Source organism: Amphiura filiformis, chromosome 11 (assembly GCF_039555335.1).
Source record: "Amphiura filiformis chromosome 11, Afil_fr2py, whole genome shotgun sequence".
In the NCBI taxonomy this organism is placed as follows: Eukaryota; Metazoa; Echinodermata; class Ophiuroidea; order Amphilepidida; family Amphiuridae; genus Amphiura; species Amphiura filiformis.
Genome location: NC_092638.1, coordinates 59,489,771 through 59,513,652, shown reverse-complemented (window position 1 = coordinate 59,513,652; position 23,882 = coordinate 59,489,771). Strand labels below are relative to the sequence as shown.

The 23,882-nt window shown below is 34.1% G+C and overlaps 2 protein-coding genes across 2 annotated transcripts in view; one reads left to right on the top strand and one right to left on the bottom strand.

Moving 5' to 3' along the window:
* Positions 1 to 48: 48 nt before the first annotated feature.
* Positions 49 to 10,711, top strand: LOC140164077 (uncharacterized). Its single transcript, XM_072187332.1, has 5 exons — positions 49 to 233; positions 5,994 to 6,216; positions 7,928 to 8,054; positions 9,437 to 9,551; positions 9,998 to 10,711. The coding sequence occupies exons 2-5, from the start codon at positions 6,039 to 6,041 to the stop codon at positions 10,292 to 10,294; spliced, it is 717 nt and encodes a 238-aa protein (XP_072043433.1). The 5' UTR covers positions 49 to 233; positions 5,994 to 6,038; the 3' UTR covers positions 10,295 to 10,711.
* Positions 10,712 to 20,653: 9,942 nt separating this feature from the next.
* LOC140163820 (uncharacterized) overlaps positions 20,654 to 23,882 on the bottom strand; it is a 45,626-nt gene continuing 42,397 nt past the window's right edge. Inside the window, exon 20 of the mRNA XM_072187136.1 lies at positions 20,654 to 23,267. The gene's annotated coding sequence lies outside the window, so the exon portion shown is untranslated. The remainder of the gene's footprint in view (positions 23,268 to 23,882) is intronic.

Below are 23,882 nucleotides of genomic sequence, written 5' to 3'. Positions count from 1 at the left end.
TCAAAGGTCAAAGTCTCAATTTACGCAAATGTTTATTATTACTTTATTTTCATGACACAGCTGGACTTTGGAGTTCATTGTCGCACAGGTCGTGATTGCAATTTGATGCATTATAAACTTATGCTGTCGCAGTATTACTAGTACTATAGTAGTATATGATCACATAAAACCCACCGCTAAACTTCTGAAGGTTAAGTTACTGATAGACCTGAGCAATCGACCGGACGTGGACGGTAAGCTTAAAATTTTCAAGCTCATCATGAGTTATGACGTGATATGTCACAATGCATGGATGGTCATGAAGTCATCATGACCGATGCATGTGGGCATTCTTGAATCTGACTTGGTGATGTGCATGTGTGTCTAATTTATCTGATCATATCCGGTCACTATATCATTACACAGGAGTTATAATTGACCACTGTAAATAATAAATTTTCTTTAAAGTTAATTTTTTATTACTTCCGTGGTCCGGGTACGCGCTGGTCATCCCAGGCAAACCTTAGTTAACACATTTGCTAGTCAGCCAAATTCGCCGAAAATGTCAATGCAAATTTACATAGAAATTTAAAACAACTGGCCGAAGAAGGAAACGTACATAAATATGTTTTCTATACTTCACTTGACCCAAATATATGATTTTTATGGTGAGAAGTCACTCGCACATGGAATTTTAGAGGGATTTTGATAGCAGTTCCATTAAAAAAAGCTGCTATCATAATGAGACTAAGATCTAGAAACACCCCGAAATGCCGTTTTGGGGAATTTTGCTAGCTGAATCTTTTTGATGAAAGTCAATCTTTGACAAGATGTAACTTTGCTACGGAAAGTGCTATGAAAAAATGGTTTTCAGTTTTGGCTTTGTTTACTTAAGGGCTTTAATTTGATATATAAAATTTTGCAGTTTGATGGCAAATTTGAATTCACCTAGCATATACCTAGAATAAGCCCTTTCGCAATTACAACTGCGCATGTGCAGAAACAAAAGTCGCCAAATAAAATCGGAGATAAATACGAGGAGGCTACTGTAGGCCTACATTTCCAATGCGTTGAACTGTGCATGCCGTTTGCATAAAATCATCTTATACTGGAATTTTGCCGATTATTTTGTCTTTATTTCTTCATGATATGAAGAGCTTTGTTGCAAAACCCCTTACATCCACTTTTGACTTTTTGAGAAAAACAGCTTTTTTTAATTGTGCAAGTATTACTTGTTCGATTTAATTCAATTTGGGATTGGATAAAGTGTTGATGAATAGAAACTAAAAGAATAGGTTTGGGACAATTTTCAAGGCTTCCTATTTATTTTATTATTTCTTTTATATCGCACCTTTTGTGGATGTAAGCGGTTTTGCAACAAAATAAATTTACCCCTTTTCTAGAAACCACCTTTGCAATCAAATTTGAGCCCATTTGTTTGCACTACATTATGTAACTTGACTAATGCTTTGAAAATCAAAAAGAAAAATTGAAATATCTCATTTACTTTTTTAATTATGAATTTTAATTAAATTCGGAAAATGGCATTTTTGGGTATTTCGAAGCTACATGTACACCTTTTGTTAATTAAAATGATTTTTTCAAACATAGTGACCCAAAAACAGTTCCTTTTGGTTTTAATAGTTAAAGAACATTCCAGGCTACCATTATACATCAAAAATTTAAAACAAAAACAATTCTATATTCATTTTAAGTTCAGATTTCGGAAATTCCTAAGATTTCCCAATCGGAAATATGCGATAACTCGGAAGGGAAGGTAGTATGAAGGTCAAACAACCACCAAAATGTGTATTGTTACCCACACTATAATATTATGCCAATAACTCAATTTGGCTAAAAGTGGATGTAAGGGGTTTTGAAACAAAGCTCTTCATATTGTATTTGATTAAATATATATCATGAAGATTTTAAGACAATAATTAAAAAAAAATTTGACATTATGGTTAATGTTTGAAAAATATACTGATACCCAAAAAGGCCTGTTTCGGAGGCTTCACATGCAAAAAACACCATACTTAACAAATGGGTAAAAAAATTAACATGTGATAAATCTACAATATCTGCCGCATAGAATCATTGATTCAATACACACAAGAAAATAACAGCTTAGATGATCCCAACACTGTTGTTTTCAAAAACTACTTCTGCAATGTTTAACAATTGTTAACATGAAGCCTCGAAACAAAAAAAATGACTTGCTGTGATAATTTAATTTTGTCACAACTGAAATTCAATACTTAGAAGCAAAGCATGAAAATTGGTAATTGTGATATTTTTTACCTATTTTTATGTCAACTTGTAGTAGTTAGCCAAATATTTTACTTAATGATCACCTGTGTTGTTAACTGAAGCCTCCGAAACACAAATCGCTTGAATTGCCAATTCTAAAAAAGAATTCCAATTTCTGTGAAACTTGGCTGGGAGGTTCCTTTCATCAAGTAGTATTTGTACATGAAGTTAGACATTCAAATTATTTTAGGAACCCAATAAAAACTTAAAAAATATGTTTAAGGTTTGGAAATTTCCATTGTAAATGACACTTGATGTTAAAAAATTTCAAAACTGCAATTACAAACATAGCAAAACATGGTATAAAATTTAACTTATATCTGTTGACTTACTTTGGAATGGGATTTCACATGTATTCCAGCTTTCATGTCATAATTTTCTGAGGTTATGTAAAATACATTTTTTCTTAGATTTTAACCAAAATGTTATGGAAATGTCAAATTTTTTATTAGAAATCAAAAGGTTTAAGCCTTGAAACATTATTTTACTGGAATTTAAGTTGCTTCTATGCATGATTTCAGTAAACAGAAACATATTTAAGTGGTTTGAAATTTTGACCCTAAAAATCAAAAGTTACACCCTTTACTGTGAAAATGACCATATTGTATTTGATTTTATATATATCATGAAGATTTTAAGACAATAATTGGCAAAATTCCGGGTTGGTACAATTTGTAACCCTACTTAGTTTTCATACCCGACTTTTCATACCCCACCTGACCCGACTTATTTTTAAAGTTTTGTTAGATATTCGCAGTTTATTCCGTTGGTAATCAAATATTAAGCAAATACCATACACATTTCCTTAATATTATTGATAAAGAACAGCGTTTTCAAGCATTTTCTCATCTCAAATTTCAAAGCCTCGTTCAGCCATATTTAGATACAAAATTGTGATAAGTATATTGATGAGTTTTGAGCCCTGTGCAATTCTTATCGCCTGGACTATTAAGGGATTGTTCAGAAATACTTGGGGGGGCAAAATGGAGGGTCAAAAAGTTTTGTCTCTAAAAAAGGGGAGTCAAAAAGTTTTATGTCTTTAAAAGGGAGTCAAAAAGTTTTGCTCCTGATAGGGGCGGGGTCAAAAAGTTTTAACAAGAAAATACCAAAAGAACAAGAACATACAACATTTTTGCGCGCTACTCACGCACATTTTCCAATAGGCCTGTAAAGTCTTTTTGGAAGCTCGAAGACTTTACATTTATCCAGTCTCTATAAGAAAAGAGTATATGTATATATTCCACTGATAATACCGGGTCAAAATGATGCAACCGACATTTTTTTTGTCTTTCCCTCGAAATTTATATTTTTCCACTGACCAAGAAACATTACGCCCCTAATAAACAAATCTTTAGACTAAAAATCTTGAGTATGTGCCCAGATGTTTCTCTCAATTTCCCTTTCTTGTGTTACTTTTATTTAATTATTGGTTCTAAGAATGAAACATGAAAAAATTAGAATGCATACAATGAAATTAAACTTCATACAAGTCACCCTATAAAACTTGCATGTTTCAGTGTAGAAAAAAATAGGCCTAAAGGCCTATAAATTAAAAATAATGTATAACCATTAAAACTTAGTGTATACTTGTTATAATGTAAATTGGGATTGAGTTCGTTACTGCACAAATCATAAGTTGTTTTTTTAAATTCTTGGAAAGGGTTGATCAAAAAGGTTTTGTATGTCCAAAGATGGGGGATCAAAAAGTTTCAGGTTCTCTGGAAAACTGTGCACGTACGTAAAGCCTGTGCGTTGATACTTTTAAAAAACTGTTGAGGTAAGTACGTATCACAAGGAAGGAAGGAAGGAAGAGAGGGAGTCAAAACTTTTTGACTCCAATTTCCAAGTGCTCAGGCCCCCCCCCCAATGTTCTGAACACTCCCTAAACCTGTGGTTATAAAGTTTGCTCAAGCCAATCAATAAGTGTTTGCTGATATCAAAATGCATTGACCAATTACCAGGAGAACAAAGTCAATAACTATGCCTTGATATATATGCTAACTTGATTGAACTTGCTTGGAGCAACTGAGCGGTACATTGAAGTCAATACTCAATTAATCTCAAATGTTGGTAGCAGTGAAAGGGCTGAATAACATGCAATGACAATATTGACGTTTATAATGTCACCATGCATAGATCTGAATGTGACAGACAGATTTATACTTCCTCATGAAAAGGTAACTTATGAACGACTGGTTTGGAGATGGCTGCGCACGAGGAAGGGCGATGTTTATACATAATAATTTCTAAATCATAATTTTTCACCAATTACACTGATTTAAATAGCCTTTTCAATTCGGTAGACTTCATTTACACTTTATTTAGTATTCATTGAAATATCTAAAATGATTAATCATAACAATAAAAAGTTGGGTCAAGTGGGGTATGGAAAGTCGGGTATGAGAAGTAGGGTCACAAATTGTACCAACCCCAAAATTCCAGTACAAGATGTTTTTATGCAAACGGCACAGTTCACCGCATTGGAAATGTACAGTATAGTAGCCTCCTCGTATTTATCTCCAATTTTGTTCCCATAATGCATTGCAAGTATGCCGAAATCTTAAATTGCGAACCGGCTTATTGCGATCACGTAGAAGTGACAAGGTCGCCTACTACGCACCGCGCCGAAGACCAATGGGTCAACCGGCTTGTTGTCAAGTGTGTTGATCAGCCAATCGGTGTGATTGTTTATTTCTTCTGTGTGTAAGCTAGATCGTTTACGCTTGGCGCACAGCTCGGAACACGGAAGTAATAAAAATTAACTTCAGTATTTTTTATACCGTGGTCAATAAGGCCAAAAAAAATATTGTTGCGTTGCCTTCAACTTCAAGTGGGAAAATGGGAAAGTTGGGTCGGACGGTCGGATTTCTTTCTTCTTCTTTTTTAAACCTTCAGTTTTTAAAAATCCCCTCAAATATTAAATAATGCTTCTTCAAAATAAAGGGGACATTTGTCAATTTTGACTTCTGGATACCTGTTAGACATCAATTAAAAGACTAGTTTACTCGAGAACTCTAAATTCGAATTTGCACACGATAGTTAGGCATTTGATGCTAGAGTGCTTTGCTCCCGGGCTTTGCTATGGTTTTTCGGTCAGACAGCGGAGGTTATTTGTTTTGTTAATGTTGAAATTTGGATGTAAGTTAATATTTCGATATGTCAACTGTATCTTTTGAACAATTTCAACAAGAAAAATTTGTTGACCTTTGATTTGTTGCGGCCATATCTCCAAAACTAAGCATCTCATATGAAATGATTGACAAGCTGAAATCAATATCAAATATAAAGCGGACACCATTTCCCACTTGAGACTGATTATATAAGGCTGTGCATAAAATTATTTTTTGGGTTCTTGTTTCCATGAATTGATGAGGGCGGGAGGGTTTTTGTTCCAATGAAAAATTGGCATTGATGGCAATTGTACCTTTTTTTCGGAAAAAAAAAAAAAAAATTGGAAAACAATTTGTTACTTGAAGGTTGTGAGGGGAAAAATACTAAAAATGGGATTCAAGTCGCTGTAGTTTTAACTTAGTTTTATTGTTATAAATGAATTTTTGCAGCTTTCAAATCAAAAATTGAAAAATTGAAAAAGGGTTATAAGCCCACCCCCATTTTTGAAGTGAAATCTGTGATCTAGGGGTGGGCTTATACCCGAGTGGTTACGGTACTTTAACATGTCTTATGGGATTTTCTCTTTATTGCAGGAACATTAGACTGTTTGAGAATAACAGAACTAGCACACTCAAACAATGAGGCCGGAATTCAGCATACCATTGCTGCTATTAGGCACTTTAAGTGTGTGCCTGGCTGTACCATGGGTAGCCGAGGAGTACCCGAATCCTATGGTCAACCCTAATAAGTGTGGCAGCAATATAGATGGAGAGACCTTGTGGTTATGTGATCCAGACTCTGTATTAGGTACTGACAGTAAGTATCCTCTAAATATTATTCCATTTCTATAATAAATGGCAGCGATAAAGGAACTACAACCATGGCCAAAGGACACTTATGGAAAAGGTACACTATATTATGGCCTTATTTCCATTATTATTAACATGATAAAGTGGAGGTTTCTTTGGTGTCAAGCTTAAGGGTGGTCTTAACCCTGGAATTATGGAAACTTTCGGGCTTCATAACTGCTAAATTATTAGTCTAAAGAATATAAAAGTATACATTTTTAGACTGGAAATGACTTGCTGAATTCATCTGTGAGGTCAATTTGGGCCAAAATGCTCATTTTGGAGAAAATCCCCAAAACGGGTTTTTGGCCCAAATTTTTTCAGTAACGTAACAAAAAAATTGTTTGGCCAAAAAATTTGTTTTATTAATTGTTAAAAACTAGATAAAAATATCTAGGGACCGTTTTTTTATTTTTTTGAATTTTGACCAACTTTGAGAAATTTGCACTAAAAATGGTAAAAAAATGCACAATTTTCAAAAAAATCATAAAAAGCCTGATTTTCGCCCAAATTTCAAATATTTTTGGTGAAGTTGGTCAAAATTCAAAAAATGAAAAACGGTCCCCAGATATTTTTATTTAGTTTTTAAAAATTAAAAAAAAAATTTTTTTTGGCCAAACAATTTTTTTGTTACGTTGCAAAAAATTTGGGCCAAAAAACCCGTTTTTTGGTATTTTCTCCAAAAATAAGCATTTTGGCCCAAATTGGACCTCACAGATGAATTCATCAAGTCATTTCCATTCTAAAATGTATAATTTTATACTCTTTAGACTAATAATTTAGCAGTTATGAGGCCCGAAAGTTTTCATAATTCCAGGGTTCAGACCAACCTTAAACCCTTTCCTAACACCTTAACCCTCCCCCTTCCCCACCAATCAATGTTGGGTGCCAATAGGCTTGTGTGACCAAAAAAGTAGGATTCAACATTGATCAGGGGGAGTGGGGGCTTATTTACATTACCCTATCAAACTGTCACAACACTTATGGCCAGCATTGTAGTTCATGTCTGATTTCACAGAACCTGTTTCGTAGTGATGATTGAAATTTCTGAACTTGCAGTGAAAAATAGGGTGCTCCATGGTTAGTTTTTCATACAAACCATCTCAAAAGTGAGATCTTATCCCCGGAGGGGGTTCTCATCACTGGTTGAAGGTATACGGTTTTGGGGTACCTTTTCAGCAATTTTGGTATATCGATGGGTGGGTTTTCAGTGGAGACCGATCGCCCAATTAGGCGGATTTTGGCAAAAGTGCCTTAAAAGCGCCCAATAGGGCAAATTTGGGTGATTTTTGGGTGCTTTTTGTTGAAAATTGGTATATTGATGGGTAGCAAAAACAGCAAAAAGTAGGTATAGAGAAAGTCAGCATCCAGAAGTCTGCGTGGCACATCCCGTACAAAATTTTTTCAAGAACCCCCCCAATCTTATCTAAGCAAAATATCTAATTCTCGATCATGAGAGCCAACTTGGGTATGCACAGGTATTTGCGTCGAGCATACTACGCAAAGACCGGCGCAAACACAGCTTTTGAGAATTCTTATCTGTTTTTGCGGCACATGGACTTAAAACTTTGTGCCTGATCATGTGAACACACAGGTTTTAAACATGGTAAAAAAGAAATAAAATTCTTTAACTTTATAAACTCATTAAAATTGTGTTTTTGTCCCATTTCCTCTCACAGCTTCTTCTGTGTTAAGTACAGTGAAAGATGTAAACCTCAATTCAAATTGTGTATGTAATTGCACAGAGAATCCTGATGTTGGATATGTGGTTGGTGTAGCTGTAGCGGAATTTATCACTAGTCAACAGTAAGTAGCTTTCTTTGTTCAGATTTTTGAAGGAAGACAACTCAATAAAGAGACCCAAACTATTTTTTTTGGGGGGGGGGGCTAACTATAGAATAACATCTGCACAATGACACTACTACACAGATTTGTATTACACTAACCCTAACCTTGAAACCCAACTATATACTTTGGTTTGCCTCAAGTTTGGAGATTGGTGCGCATTTGGCAAGGTTTTTTTTTTTTTTTTTTCTTTAACCTAGGACACTCAATCAGTTGAAAACACAATTAATCATCTGTTCTTCCTTGAGGCCCAGGGAGGCCCCAAGTCGCAGTATCAAGTCATACACATTAAGTTAATGGCATAGAGTTTGTGTGTGCACACACACATACACAAGGGTGGTTTGTTGGCACGTTTGTGGCACAAAAAAACATTGATGTCACTACCAAACTTTAGGTAACCCAAACGTTGTACGGTTGAAACACCTAATCCTAACCTTAAACACAGGGTGTGGAAGGTACCTGTATTTATAGTGTGACAATTTTTTTGTGAACAATGAGAACATTCTTGTGTATGCATCTGAAAAGCCGACGATCATTTAAAAATTTGAAAATTATATTTTGACATTTTTTCCCCCAAAGACCTAAAAATTTTTGGTGTTTGGGGGAAAAATCTAGATCTTCAATACGGAAGGTCAAAATTTTCAAATGATTACTGACTTTTCCTCCCAGCCCCATACACTTTAAGTAAATATCATTAGATTTATAGATTTTACTTTGAGGACTGAAAATGTAAAAAATATCAATTTTTAATAATTTGGCATAAAATATTTATTATATCGTGAATATTAAAAAAAAAAAAAAAATCCAAATTATTTAATATCAGATGGCCATTCTCCATATATTCAGAAGGTAATTTGATACATGTACATGTATGTCTGATGTGCTCTCATGTCCTACAAAAAATACTGTGCAAATATTGCTATCCGAGGATATAATTACAATATTACATGCATACAAGTACACACATTTAATGTGACATGATCTGGTCTATGGAGGCAGCACATTTGAAATTGAGATAAAGGCAAAAATTCAGAGTAAAAACCAATAAAACACATTAAGAAAACAGACATCACACTTACAGCTTCGTAACTTTAGAACCAAGTTTGCTAGACCTTTGGTGTATTTAGTGTTTGATAGCTTGATGTTTGTACATTGTATAAGGTAATAATGATAGTAACTCATTTTTCAAAAAGATCGTGTCACAAATGCCTTTGAAAATACATTTTAATTTAAGGTGAATAGAAATAAAAATATTTTAGTATATTGTGACACAATAGAGAAATAATACCATTGCCACAGTATATCTCTGTATCATCTTTAACAATATTTTTTCTCATCAACAGTGACGACCAAACAGCAAGCCTTGAAGCATTTAGCCAGACAGTCAGAGAAAACTGGTTTGAAACAAGTTCTTGTGATGATAAAATCTTATTACTTATGGTGAAAAATGATTCACAAGTAAGTAATGATTTTTCTAATAATCTTTGTTTATAATATGAAAATCATGTTGTATAAATATAAATCTACTGTTTGTGTGGATAAAGCTTTCCAAAACGCACAACTTTTCTACACTTAAGATTCCACAAATTCCATCCCACTTATCAACTTTTCAACAACAAAAAGTCTAAAACAAAGGTTTAATTTATCTTCTTGATCATGTGCCAAAGAAAATTTTATTTTGTAATAAAATTTAAAAAAATGATATTGGTGGATGGAACTATGTATGTAAAGGTGGGAGCTTCAAAATGATTTAATCCTCCTGCAGCCCCTAGCTAACCTTACTGGGGTGGGGGTCAATCAACCCAACATGATACCCTCATATATCACCACATGATAATATTATTATCCAATTATGAGTCAATGTCAAAACTGATGTCAATGCTATTTCAATTTATTTACTACAGATTCATCTTGCCCTTGGCTCAAGAATAAATGAGATTTTACCATCAGAAATCCTGGATAACATCGACAGAGACATAGAACCATTGCTAGAAGCATCAAAATATACAGAAGCACTGGAGTTAACTTTAAGACAACTAGATTTGGCTATCAGTGAGAGGGTTGGAGTGTATGCGACAGGGACGGATAGCACCGGCATGACGACGGAGGAACCACCAGAACCAGATAATTTAGTGTGGGGTATATTAGGCGTCATAGCTATTATGTCTATTTTAATATTCCACTACTGGATCAAGTATTAATATGGGTTTAGCAGGGTAGAGGGGAAGGGTTTGTGGAAACAGTATATTTTTGTGTGTGTAATAGAAAGAATAATGTTAAATTGGAATAAAGAAATTTGAGAGAGAAAACATAGTAACAGGAATTCTAATAAATGAATAGGAGGGAAAATTTGTACAAAATTAAGTAATTTAAAAAAAAATGATATCTTTAATTCCCTGAACACCAATATTGTTCATTCCTCATATTTGTGAAGGTATTGTGGTTCTTAAGTTACAGGGAGAGAGAGAGCAAAACTAACAAAATGCAAAGGAACCAGAATTTTGAATTAATCATTTTGAATAAAAACAATGGAAAATATTATTATAAGTTATTCATCTGATATTTCCAGCTGTTCCTCTTGTGTGAGAGGGTGTTGATGGGTTATCAACTCATATGATTTACCAGAACATCCCTCTTACTCAAGTGACATATAGGCCTATAAGTGGACATATCAAATGAATAGTTTATACTTAGATGTTTTCAGGATGTACAAATGTATCAATAAGATTTTATTAATAGTTCTCTCATGAAATTTGGGTTACAGGGAAAATTAGGAAGCCCTGAATTAGGCCCTATAGGTTGAAACTTACATTGAAGAAGAATTATTCAAAACCATGTACACACTGATATATTGATGCAAATGTTGGGCCATTCCATTTGACCCCCTCCCCCTTGAAGATTTTGGAATTCCAACAAAATTCAACAGTTTGAAGTATTCCAGAATTGTCAAATTTAAGTCAAATTCTTCACCTGAATTTTATCAATTTTCAACAGGAATTTAATATAAACCTAGCAAGTTTTTAGCTGGAGGAAGCATATGGTGCAGGCATAGATTATAGAAGCCACAGAGGGTGTGTGGATTTTAAATGGAATAGCCCATTGGATGAGCAAGTGCTTTGGGCAAGCATCAATAGTCAGTACAATTGATTTGTCTAATTGTTTTGTCTAATTGATATGTCTAATGTCTAATTGATTTGTCTAATTGATTTGTGTAATTGATTTGTCTAATTGATTTGTCTAATTGATTTGTCTAATTGATTTGTCTAATTGATTTGTCTAATTGTTTTGTCTAATTGATTTGTCTAATTGATTTGTCTAATTGAATTGTCTAATTGATTTGTCTAATTTCTGTAGCAACTAGTAGTATGCATTATGCATCAACCTCCAAGGAAAATAAAACACTTCTATGTGATTCTTATTTGTTCAGAAACACTAGATAGTGTATATAAAATGGGATGCAATTAGACACTTCTAATATATTGTACACTGCATATTTTTCTAATATCTTTTCTGACTGAAGTCATTATCAGGGGCGGATCCAGGAATTTACAAAAGAGGGGGCGCCGAGCCACCGCCGCGTCCGAAGCGGCTCGGCGTTTTTTTAAAGTCAGGCGCCGCTCTGCAAAAATACACATAGTCAGGCGCCGAAATGCAAAAAAATAGAGGGGGCGCGCGCCGGGTGCACCCCCTCTAAATCCGCCCCTGATTATGCATAGATAAGATTGTATTAAGAAGTAAAATGTATGGTACTAATAGTGTTCATGAATTTAGTAAACAAAATAGAATGAAAAAAAAATCAAGCATAGTTTATACCAGTGTTGGCAACCTGTGGTGCATATTACATGCCAAAGTCCATATTTTTTCTTGTTGTAACATCATAATGTAAACATATTTCACTAGCTTTCACTATCTATGAGGTAAACAAATGTGTTCAAAATAGGCTTCTAGGATTGCTCTGATAGACTGATCATTGATAACCTAAAAAGACTATTATAAGGCTTGGGTTTCCCCTAGACCTTATGAAGAAGGCCCTAAATTTAGGACTAATACATTAGTCCTAAAAAAATTGTTTGATTAGTGTAACATAAATAAAAATTAGGGCAGGTCGATCGGCTTTTTTACACACATTTTAAGCTGTAAATTGCATATGCATATTTTATTTTTTGCAAAAAAGTAAGAAAAAAGTCTAGGGTCTGGCCTATTTTTAGGGTCGGTCGGGTCACGCCAGTCAAACAATTTTTGTAGGCCTTAGTTGCTCTGCTCTGATTAATATGTAATTTTATAAAGATACATAAAACTTAATGCTTTATCAACTTACATGTATGTAATGTATCTTGCCAGGGTGCCTTCTATAAGTATAATATAGCCCCATGCAAAGTAATGTTAAGACTAAAAGCAATTGGTATCGTGTGGATAACTATGTTTAAGTTCAACCTCAAGTTACATTGTGTGTGCTGAGTTTCTTATGGATTTTTTGATGATTACCCCAAATTCAGTTGAAAATTTACAAAATGTAATGAATAAATAAGTGAATATGGGAAGAAACTTAAACCAAAAATGATTCCCTTAAATTTAATTGAGAACAGAAAATATTGTTATTACATTTTATTTGCATGATCAACTGGACCAAATAAGATCATATTGTTTGATCCTTACATCAGCTACATGTAGGCATATTCAAGTCACTCTTGCATAGTTTTTCGGTATAAGATTATGTAACATCATGTGCAACATTAATGTAAGAGAAAATTCAAAAAGTACAATGCATGTAACTGAGTTGATGGAGCTGTGGAGCAATCTTCTTGACCAGTGGCAGTGCCAGGAATATTTTTCAGGAGGCATGGAGGGGGGTGGCAATGTGATTTTTTTTGCGGGGGTTGTAATTTTGGGTTTTACTGGGGGAAGAGTTCTGACTTAGGGCATTTGCCCCCCCCCCACCCCCAAAGTCCCCTGCCGCTGCCACTGTTTTTGACATGATGAATGATATTCCTTTGCATGATCTGATTCAGTACATGAATTTCTTTAAACCAAAGTTGAGCTGATTTTGTAAACCAAAGTTGTGCTGATTTTGTAAACCAAAGTTGTGCTGATTTTGCAAATAAGCCACAAATGTTTTTAAAAAAACCACATTTGTTCATGTAAAATTTTCATGATTAGTATAGTACTTTCATATATTCTCTTTACATTTTCAAGTAACCAAGCCCATAACATGTCATTTGAAAACCTATATTTATATTATGTGGTGTGATCAAGCAAAATCAGTCTGAAGTCAGGGAATATTCAATTTTCATTAAATTCTACTTTTATGTATAAAGCATTTGCAAAGCTACATTTTGCAGAAAGCCCCATGGAAATTGGACAAATTGTTCCAAAGATATGAGCTGTTGAAGGGTTTCCAAAACAATAGGAAAGAGAAGAACTTATTTCCTTTGTTTGACTATATCTCAAAATAAGTATTTTCAACTTATGACTGATTTTGCTTGATCGCATCACATATATACTTACTGCTAAGTGCTAAAAGCTAAAAGTAATTAATAAGCTAAAAGCAATTAAGACTAATTAATTACTTTTCAAAATAACATCAGTTTGTGTTGTAAAGAGTGCCTTAATTTATGATCTTGCATTCAAAATTTAACCAAAAATATGGATTCATTTATTTTGTGAACACTGAACCTTGACATTCTAAAGGATTGTAATATAAGTATTGAAAATAACTTATTGACAACATAAAATTATCCTTATCCAAGAATTATTATTATTATTATTAGTCTCATTTGTAATTATTTATATGAAGTAGACCAAAGTATGTTATATCATTTGAACAAAAATATATTAAACCTGCATGATTATCATCGGATTTTAAGGCAAATGGTATATTAACCTGCAATTCTGCAAACCTGCTGTGCTGCCATGTCCTTACAAACAGCGTGGTACTGTAATGTAATATATGGCTACATCAACAAATGAGGACTGTATCCTGGAAAATGCCACCGGGAAAATGGAACTTAAGTTTTAAAATAATAAGAAATGGCTTTGATGTATCAAATCCATGGTGTTATTGGACCCGATAAACCTGATACAATCAAATTCAGTTTCAGGGAAATCCTAAATACTTGCTATTGTTTGGCCTGTAAAGTGATTTGAAAAAATATTTTTTACTTGGAATATGTTCTCAATCTGCCCTCTCTTCATTGCATGTGAATATTCCGTAGTATGTAAACCTGAAACTGACCTTTAGTGAAAAGAGCCATAACTAAATTCTCAACAACAAAAAAAGCTGAAAAACTGTGAAATTGGGTGAGCTCAAATTGGGTTGAAAATAAAAGAAAACATCTAAATTTGAGCAACAAAAAAAGTGAAATTTGCTGAAAAGCTGAAAACTTTCTTGTCTGATTATTACACATGTTCAAAAACAACGGTAACAAAGAAACTTTAATAGGCTTTAATAGGAACACAGATTAAGGGAGGTGTATATAAAATAAGCTCGGGAAGTAGGCCTATATATACACTTTGAGGGATATTTTTAAAAAGGAATCTTACATAGCTTTATTTGTGTGTGAAGTATGTTTGTGCGGAGGGGAATTAATTCAAATCTGGTGTTATGTGTGCGGGGAGGTAAATTAATTTATGGTTGGATTATTATTCTAAACCATAATAATTGTATTAAATTTAGGGTATGTTAATTCCAAATTTTATGTCATATTAAATTTGTATGTATAGTATGGAAGTGACTGAACTGTGTATAAAACATTGATAATGAAACTGAGTATATGTAATTTAAGAAAGAATGTAGTAATAATGATCATTTACTAAAGCAGCAGGGCATGTGCATGCTACCTGCCGACATTGAATTAAGCTACAATTTATCATAAAACTATGTGAGTTTTAATATGGAATGATGCCAAAAGGATCAATTTATTTTAGGGAGGAATGAAGCTTATGCTCACATGCAAAGTTAATAAAGGTCAACTGGAGGTCTTGTTTCACTTTCAGAAACATTTGATAGGGGAAGGGTTAATGTGGAAGTTAGGGGGAACATTGGGCTATTCCAATTGAATTCCATCCACCCCCCTGTGGAAGACATGACCTTTATCTCCCACACAGGGGGGTATAGATTTTAAATGGAGCCACCATTCAGGAATGGAGCCATGCACCCATTCAGGTAACTCCTCCAAGAATCTGATGAAATTCAGTGAAACTCTACCATAATTAGGCAATGAAATGGATGGAAGTTTATTTAAGTCATAGGTTTTGTCCATGCAATTTAGTGATCATCACTGACATGACTGATGGAATGGAAATGTTTGCGTTTTTGTCAATTTTTTTGAAAATTGGATGGGGGCATTTATTAGAGGGGGAGCGTTTATTACAGACAATAACGGTAATGGGGGTATTATGGATGATCATGCTATAGATAAGCAGCTAAAGTTAAATGGTGTAATATGATATAAATATGTGACATTTCTTTATAATGTATCTTTATGAGTGACATTTGCTTTATGTTATTTTCAATGTTGATTAATTGCACATAGATCATGTGACTGTAAATAATGGTGCTTAAAATCATAAAAGAAATATTTTTTTGAATTTTGTAATTGAACTACTAATCCCTGCTGTGCTGGGTATACATTTTTTATTATTAATAATTGGTCAGGGTATCCGTGTCCTCATGTCCACATGGTGCAGTTTCCTATCCTGAATTTGTATAAACTTTATTCTGATAAAAAAATTACATATTCCTTTAAAGTGAATTAAATAAAAATATGATTGTATAACTAATTTATTTTTCTCAGCAATAATGGGGTGTCCCCCAAAAAAACAATGCTCTTCTACAAAAATTCAAGACATTGATGTGTTTTATTGGTGGAAACATTCCTAAATCTATATGTGAATAAATGTGATGCGATTAAATGAAAAATGAAATGAGTCTTGTTTAGGATAATATCAAATGTTTTTCATTGTATGTAACATTAACAGAGCATATATGTAATTATATGAAAATCCCATAACTGGACTTACAATTCCAGAGACATAGCCATTAGTGTTTTTCAAAACAATAAAATACAAAAGAAGTGTAATTCTATTATTAGCTATATCTCTAAATCCATATGTGTGACACGATCAAGGGAAATGAGTCGCTCGTCGCTAATATTGATTTTGAGATATTGGCAAAGAAAGGGTTCAAATTCTTTTGTTTTACATTGTTTTCAGCAATTGATAAATTGACGTAACTTCGCAAAGGAAACTCGTATCAACATGGGGTTTTCAGTTTCTGAAAGCTCTAAATGTCCTCTTTAGGAACCTATGTAAAACTAATTTTCGACCAGGGTCAACATGTGACTCATTCCCCTTGATCATGTCACATATATGACCAACGACTTATAAGCTTGGTCGCATCACATAAAACGTCCTCAGAATACAAGTGCCCCCCCCCCCTCGGTATATCCACTAAAAATAATTGGTTAATTTGGGGAAATTTGTAAATATTACTACCTCAATTTTGTATTCTTTATTAATTATATTGATTATGATACTGAAACAAATTTCTGTACATAAATTATTGAATACCTGAGTGGAAGAAGGACCCAACTCAAAATTGTTTTTGAGATATTAAGAAAAAACTTATATTTTTGAAAAGTTTTAAAGACAGGATGTTTTCATCTTCAGGGGACCAAAAGGTTAATACATGAGCATACATCATTACATATATGTGAAATTATATATGATGCTTCCATTGCAATGGTAAAGGTCTTAATACAAGCCGGAGTTGGGCCCTTCTTCCACTAATATACTGCAAGTGCTAGTTCTGTAAGCAGATGTGTTATGAAATAGCTATAGAAATTTGGTAATTATTTATTAATTGCACAAATTAGAAAATGTATTGTAGTGAAAAGCAGATTTCATGGATAAACGAAACTCCTCTTTAACCTAATATTTGTGAACGAAAGGCCCAACTCCATAGTTTAGAGAGCGGATTTGGGCCCTATTTTTTCACACACAAGAACAGTCTGCTGGCAATAAAATGATGGGTCAAACCTTCTTCCACTCAGGTATTCAATTGCCTTGGTTTATTGAACAGAATCAATTATATTTGACATCAAATATCTGAAGGAAATGTATTGTCAGTTTTACATGAACATTATTTAAAATATAAAAATGACTGGAAATTTGGGGGTCTCAACTTTAGTTTGGGTGGGGATGTGTGGCTGGAACTCTGACAAATGACCAGACTTAAAACCAAAATTTGACAAAAAAGTGACCCGAAATTATACCAAAATTTGCACAAATATCGGCATATTTTAATACATGTAGCTACATCATTTCAGAGTCCAGAATATTATTTTGTGCATGTCTTTTTTGTCAAATTTGGTATATTTTCAGAGTCAGTTTAATTCTTGGGAACAGCCCCATTAGTCCAAAGCGTCATTAGTACGATACGGATTTTAAACTTAGGGTTAGGCTATTTTAGGTGATGATCATGCAGGGTAAGGGTTAGCATTAGGGCCCGCATTAGGGTTAGTTGTTAGGGTTAAGTTGGGGTAATTGTTAGTTTTGGTTATGTTTAGAGTTAGGGCTTACATGTAGGTAAGAGGTTAGTGAATTTTAAGATTAATGTTTACAACTAAGTTATTGGGTTTTGGACAAATGATCCTTCAGACAATGACCTGTAACCAAATTCACAGCCACACATCCCCATGCACCCAATCAAGAACCCCTTGTCTACAGTAAGAACTTGATTTGATTTGTGAGTAGGGTTAATATATCGAGGGTTGAGAGCCAGAAAGCCTTAATGCCCCCGTCATACTTCCATGCCGATATGGCAAGCGGCAAGACTTATTAACCAATGACAAGCTTCGATTGTGTCCGTTTGTCTGCGATGCGTGTGTGTCACGCCGCTCAGCGGTAAGCAGCACAAAAGTATGAAACAAGCATTACTCACAATCACCTGCTCCGAAAATTAGCACTATAGAAGATAGTCCATTAATCATGAAAAAAAGCAACAGAAACAAAAGAAATTCAGCAGGAAATATTGATTTTTGAAGACCAACGCATGGAGCCATCCTAATATATGTGACCCCTCAGCACAACTGAGCCCTGAAGTCGCCAATCATCATTTTTGAGATATTCAACCAAAATATTCTGCTTGAAATTAGCTTTAAAATGATGTATATCATGTCTATGACATTTAAGTAGTGAAAAATCAATAAAACAGTCAATAAATCCTTTGTTTCCTATTGTTTATTGTTAAGTTCAATGGAGCATATCTCAATAGTGGCACTGGCAACATCCCGGCTCAGTTGTGCTGAGGGGTCACATATTTGGTATGAAGTGGAATATCTCGGAAAGTTATTTTGCCAACTTTATGCTCATTTTGTGAGATCTGGTCAGTGAGTCAAGGCTTTCTGGTTCTGAACCCTCAATATTGATCAGGTCAATCAAAAACAGTGGAAATACCAACCAATCAGGAGTTGAGTTGGATTCACTTCCACGTCACACATGCGGTGGTCATGCTGTATTGATTCAAATGAAATTCTTACTGTGGTATAAACATTTTGCTTGTTCAGTAAGTATCTGAGTAGCCTATTTGTGGCAGATTGGCACATTTGTATGCACATGGTAGAATTTGGAATATATACTGCGCCAATAAAGTATCCTTACACTTGGAAAAATAATCATAATTTCAAAACTGAACAATATTGGAGTAAATTTGTTTTTTAAATAGATGCACTATCTAATCCTGCACATTATGACACCACATTGAATCCAATGTGACCTCAAGAAGTAAAGTTACAAGCAATTGAATAGACAAAGGTACAGTTTTAAAAGTGACAAACTGGCCTATACAATGCGCAAAAAGATTCCAACAAGCGAAACAAAGAGACATCACAGCTTCTTCAATGAAGCGTTATTTAAAGCAGTTTTTATTTCAGTTTTTGCTTCTCTGTACTTTTCATAACTTTCATTTTATTTGTCAGTTCTTTCGTTTCAGTGTTCTTTTGTTCTTAATTAAAGCCAAACGCATAAATTAGCCATTCGCCACTCTCAAACCAGATATCTAGTCTGTGGAGTTCTGAATAGGCCAGTTTGTCAATTTTAAAACTGGACCTTCGTCTAATCAAATCCTTGTAACTTTGCTTCTTGAAGTCACATTGAATGTGGTGTCATAATGTGCAGGATTAAATAGGGCATCTATTAAAAAAAAAAATTTACCCCAATATTGTTCAGTTTGGAAGTGATTATTTTTCCAAGTGTAAGGATACTTTATTGGCACAGTATATAATCATGACTTAGATTATGCACCTGTAATTTGTGTATATTGGTTTTATACATCTTATACACCATGTTAATATGCAATATGAATAAATAATCAGTGGACACAAACAAGAGTCATCTGATTGGATGTAATTTATTTTGTTATAATTATACAAAATATGATATTATTAAAAGGGCATTTCGTGATCAACAGCCTCATCCCCCCACTTTTCTCAAAAAAAGTTGAGATTTTGATATCACTGGAAACCTCTGGCTACATGTTTATGTACAAAATATTTCTTGCAGATTAATTCGTTTAGCAAAGATATTGTGAAATTTGAATTTCGTTCTGGTGCACCAGAACGAAATTACAATGCATTGTCTATGGAGCAGTGTAATACACATAATCATGCACAACTCATGAACGTAAAATCGGAATCAACTGAAATTTTGGGAATAGGTTTTTTCGTGGATATCTAATGAAAAATGACATAAATAGGATGCTAGGATCACAAAATACTCCTTTAAGAATACATGTACATATTTATCAAACATGTACTCTTAATAATATCGATTATGAAAGTTGAAGTAATTTCTTTACTTTCTGGTGTAGACATATTCACACCAGGCCTGCCAGCATATTTGCAGGAATATCCAAAAAAGTAGATCCAAATATAGGCAAGTTCTGTAAAATGCTTTTCAAATATTTTTATTGATATATCAATTTGCAAAACTACAAATGTTTGACAACTGCCATAACATGACCTACATAAATTTAATCTAGTCCCATTTTATTTGCAGTAATGTTAAAGTTCTATCAAATGTTTGATGACTTAAAATCTAATATGTGTACATCCATATCAAAACGATGCACTTGTCGGCTGCTACATGTGTCTCATTTCACATAATAGCTAGGATTAAATACCAGACTCATCTCCGCAGTGGAGGTCTCTTCAAATCATCCTAGGTCACATGGGTTAGGAATACAGAGAACATTCCTCATACAATTTGACTTGGGGATGATTTGAAGTGACCTACACTTGATATGAGTCTGATATTTATTCCTAGTTATTATGTGAAATGAGACACATGTAGCAGCCGACAAGTGCATCTTTTTGATATGGATGCACACATATGTAGAATATCTGGTAGAAATATATTTTGGATTTTACGTCAAACATTCGTTAGAACTTAAAACATTACTGGAAATAGAATGGGAATAGATTAAATAACATAGAAATGTTACATCAAATATTTTACATTGACTAAAAAGTCTATACTGTCACTCAACACTCAACAAATAATTTACAAATACTCACAATGTGTATAATTATACTTTTTGTTTTATTTTCTGCTTTATTTTATATATATAAACATCACAATTTATAATATTTCAATATTCACAATTCAACATTGTGAATGAATATAAAACAAACTTTTAGTCAATTCATAAATTGTGACATTGTTAAGCATAGTGAACAAAACAAAAGATCAATACACCCCTTAAGGGCTCAGATAGCAATGTTTGCACAGTATTTTGGGGCCTGAGAGCACATCAAACATATCAAATTGCATTCTGAATACAAGGGATGTCCTTTTGATATCAAATAATTTTGCTTTTCTGAAATCGCAATATACATTGTAAACAAATTTTATGGCAAATGTCTGATATGCTCTCATGTCCACTGTGCAAACGTTGCAATCCGAGCTTAACAAAACAAGTTTGGTTAGGATGGGAGTAAGAGGGTTAAAATACTGATATTATTTCCCATATAAATACTCTTATAAATATCAATATTTTGACCCACTTTGAATATCTTGCACAAGGGGAGGGAGGTCAACTTTGTTAAAAACTAGCTACTTTGGGCTATTCCAGTTGAAATCCATACACCCCTACCCCTATACAATGCATGACTTTAATCTCCCACACATGGAGTGTGGATTTCAAATGGGGTTAGGCAAAAGAAACAAATTAGTTAGATCGACCATCAATGCTTAGTCGATCCTTATTATTATTGAAACCAATTAATTTACTATATTCGATTGTGATAAAATAGTAATTTGTGCCTGTAGTGATACTGACCAATATAAATTTAGCAATAATTCTGATTAACTAGTTGTAGTTCATTAATAACAATCATCGAAGCAGAATCGATGGTCGATCCAAAGATCGAACACATTTGTTTCTGGTGCCTTACCTAAACGGGTGGCTCAATTTGAAATCTACACTCCCTGTGTGGGAGATTAAGGTCATGTCGTCTGGGGGTGTATGGATTTCAACTAGAACAGCCCATTTTTAGGGCTCATCAATCTTTTGGTTTGCTCCCTTATATATAATATATAGTTTACTTATTTTTATTTTAACACAATAAATTGTAACTCATTCCTATTATAACAGCACAGGCTATTCAAGTAAGCATTTGAATATCACTTACATAATTTCTAATTCAACTACTATAACAGCAAAAATTTGTTTGGAAAAAGTAAAGTTTCCAAGCTTCAGACCAGGGCTGCAAAATACACAGTATCCTGGTATCAGGGTTTGTAAAAGTAAAAAAAATTGTACCTGTAGCGATTTTGACCAATTTAAATTAAGCCTTAATTTTGATTAATTAGTTGATAGTTCATTAATAACAAGCCAAGCATTGGTCGACCCAAAGATCGAAAAATTTGTTTCTGGTGCCTAAGTATCATCTTTTTAACACTTTTTTCAAATCCATACAAATTTACAGCTCCAAAATATTCTACTTTTGGTTTTGTGTTTTACAGTATTGTATAAAAATTCTTTTACTACATTTTAGAAAAATCTGAATTTCAAAAATATTGCATAGGTACAAAATTCTATTGATTTGTATTCACATCAAAGGTACTATTGAATAGTTCTGCCACTTTTGTTCAAAATTAGGTTAAATTATGTTTCTACAGTTATTTACATGTACATGTTCAAAATGTGGATATTTATTTTAGGGAAATACAGAAACTGAAGTTCAATTGCAAGTTCAAAAACATTGGCCATTTTGAGTGCAGCTGTACATCGATTGTAAATGCAAGCATTGGGCCCCTAATACCTGATAATAATGTAGCATTGTTCACAGGGTACTCGGAAACGAGTCCTCATGTGGTAGTTTCACATCCAACAGTGAAGCATGGCCCCCTGGGTATACAAATGGAATACACATTGAATATAGTAAAAACAAGTGTGGGATTTTGATTTTGATTTAAACCTTTGATCCAAACACAAGGAATTAATTCCTACCTCGGAATTTTCAGATGGTACTCCATCTTTCTTCAGCGAGTGAGTGACTCTATCAGGTTGTGATCTTGTTGACCTTTGAAGTGTGGGATTTCTTTCGTTGCACATCCAATGCTGATGCAAGCAAGTGTGGTTTGTGGATTGAGGCACAACGGTCCCCTATGAATACAAAGGAATACCTAACACCTGATAGCACTGCTCATATGGTACTCAGAAATGAGTACTCTTGTTGGGGTTTCTTTGGTTGCACATCCAATGCTGATGCCAGCTTTAGTATGGTTTGTGACTCAAGGCGTACACTGGGCCCCCAAAGAATACAAATTACCCTAACACTCAGAAATGAGTCCTTGTTGGGGTTTATTTTTTGGTTGCATATCCAATGCCGATGCAACCTTTAAATATGGTTTGTGGCTGAAGGCACACTAGTATCCAAAGAATACTAAGAGATACCCTATCTAACCCGTAAATGTAGCATTGCTCATTACACACTGATCCCCTAAGATTACAAATTGATTACCCTACACCTGAATGTAAGATTTGGTACTCAGAAATTAATCCTCTTGTGGGGGCTTCTTTGGTTGCACATCCAACCCTGATGCAAGCTTTAAGTACAGTTTGCAGTATAAGGCACACAGGTCCCTTAAGAATACAAAGGAATACCCTAACACCTGAATGTAACATTGTTCATGTGGTACTCACTACTCAGAAAGGAATCCTCTTGTGGGGGATTCTTTGGTTGCACATCCAATGCTGATGCAAGCTTTAAGTATGGTTTGTGACTCAAGGCGTACACTGGGCCCCCCAAAGAATACAAATTACCCTAACACCTGAATGCAACATTGTTCATATGGTACTCAGGAATGAGTGAATGAGTCCTCTTGTGGAGGTTTCTTTGGTTGCATACCAATGATGGTTGCATGCTTAAGTACAGTTTGCAGTATAAGGCACACTGGTCCCTAAGAATACAAAGGAATACCCTAACAGCTGAATGAAGCATTGTTCATATGGTATTCAGAAATGAGTCCCCTTGTGGAGGTTTCTTTGGTTCCACATCCAATGCTGATGCCAGCTTTAAGTATGATTTGTGGCAAGGCACACTGGTACCCAAACACCTGGAAGTAACATTGCTCATTTGGTACTAAAAAAAAAATGAATCCTCTTGTGGGGGTTTCTTTGGTTGCACATCCAACACTGATGTAAGCTTTAAGTATGGTTTGTGGCTCAGGGCACACTGGTCCCTTAAGAATACAAAGGAATACCCAAACACCTTAATAGCATTGCTC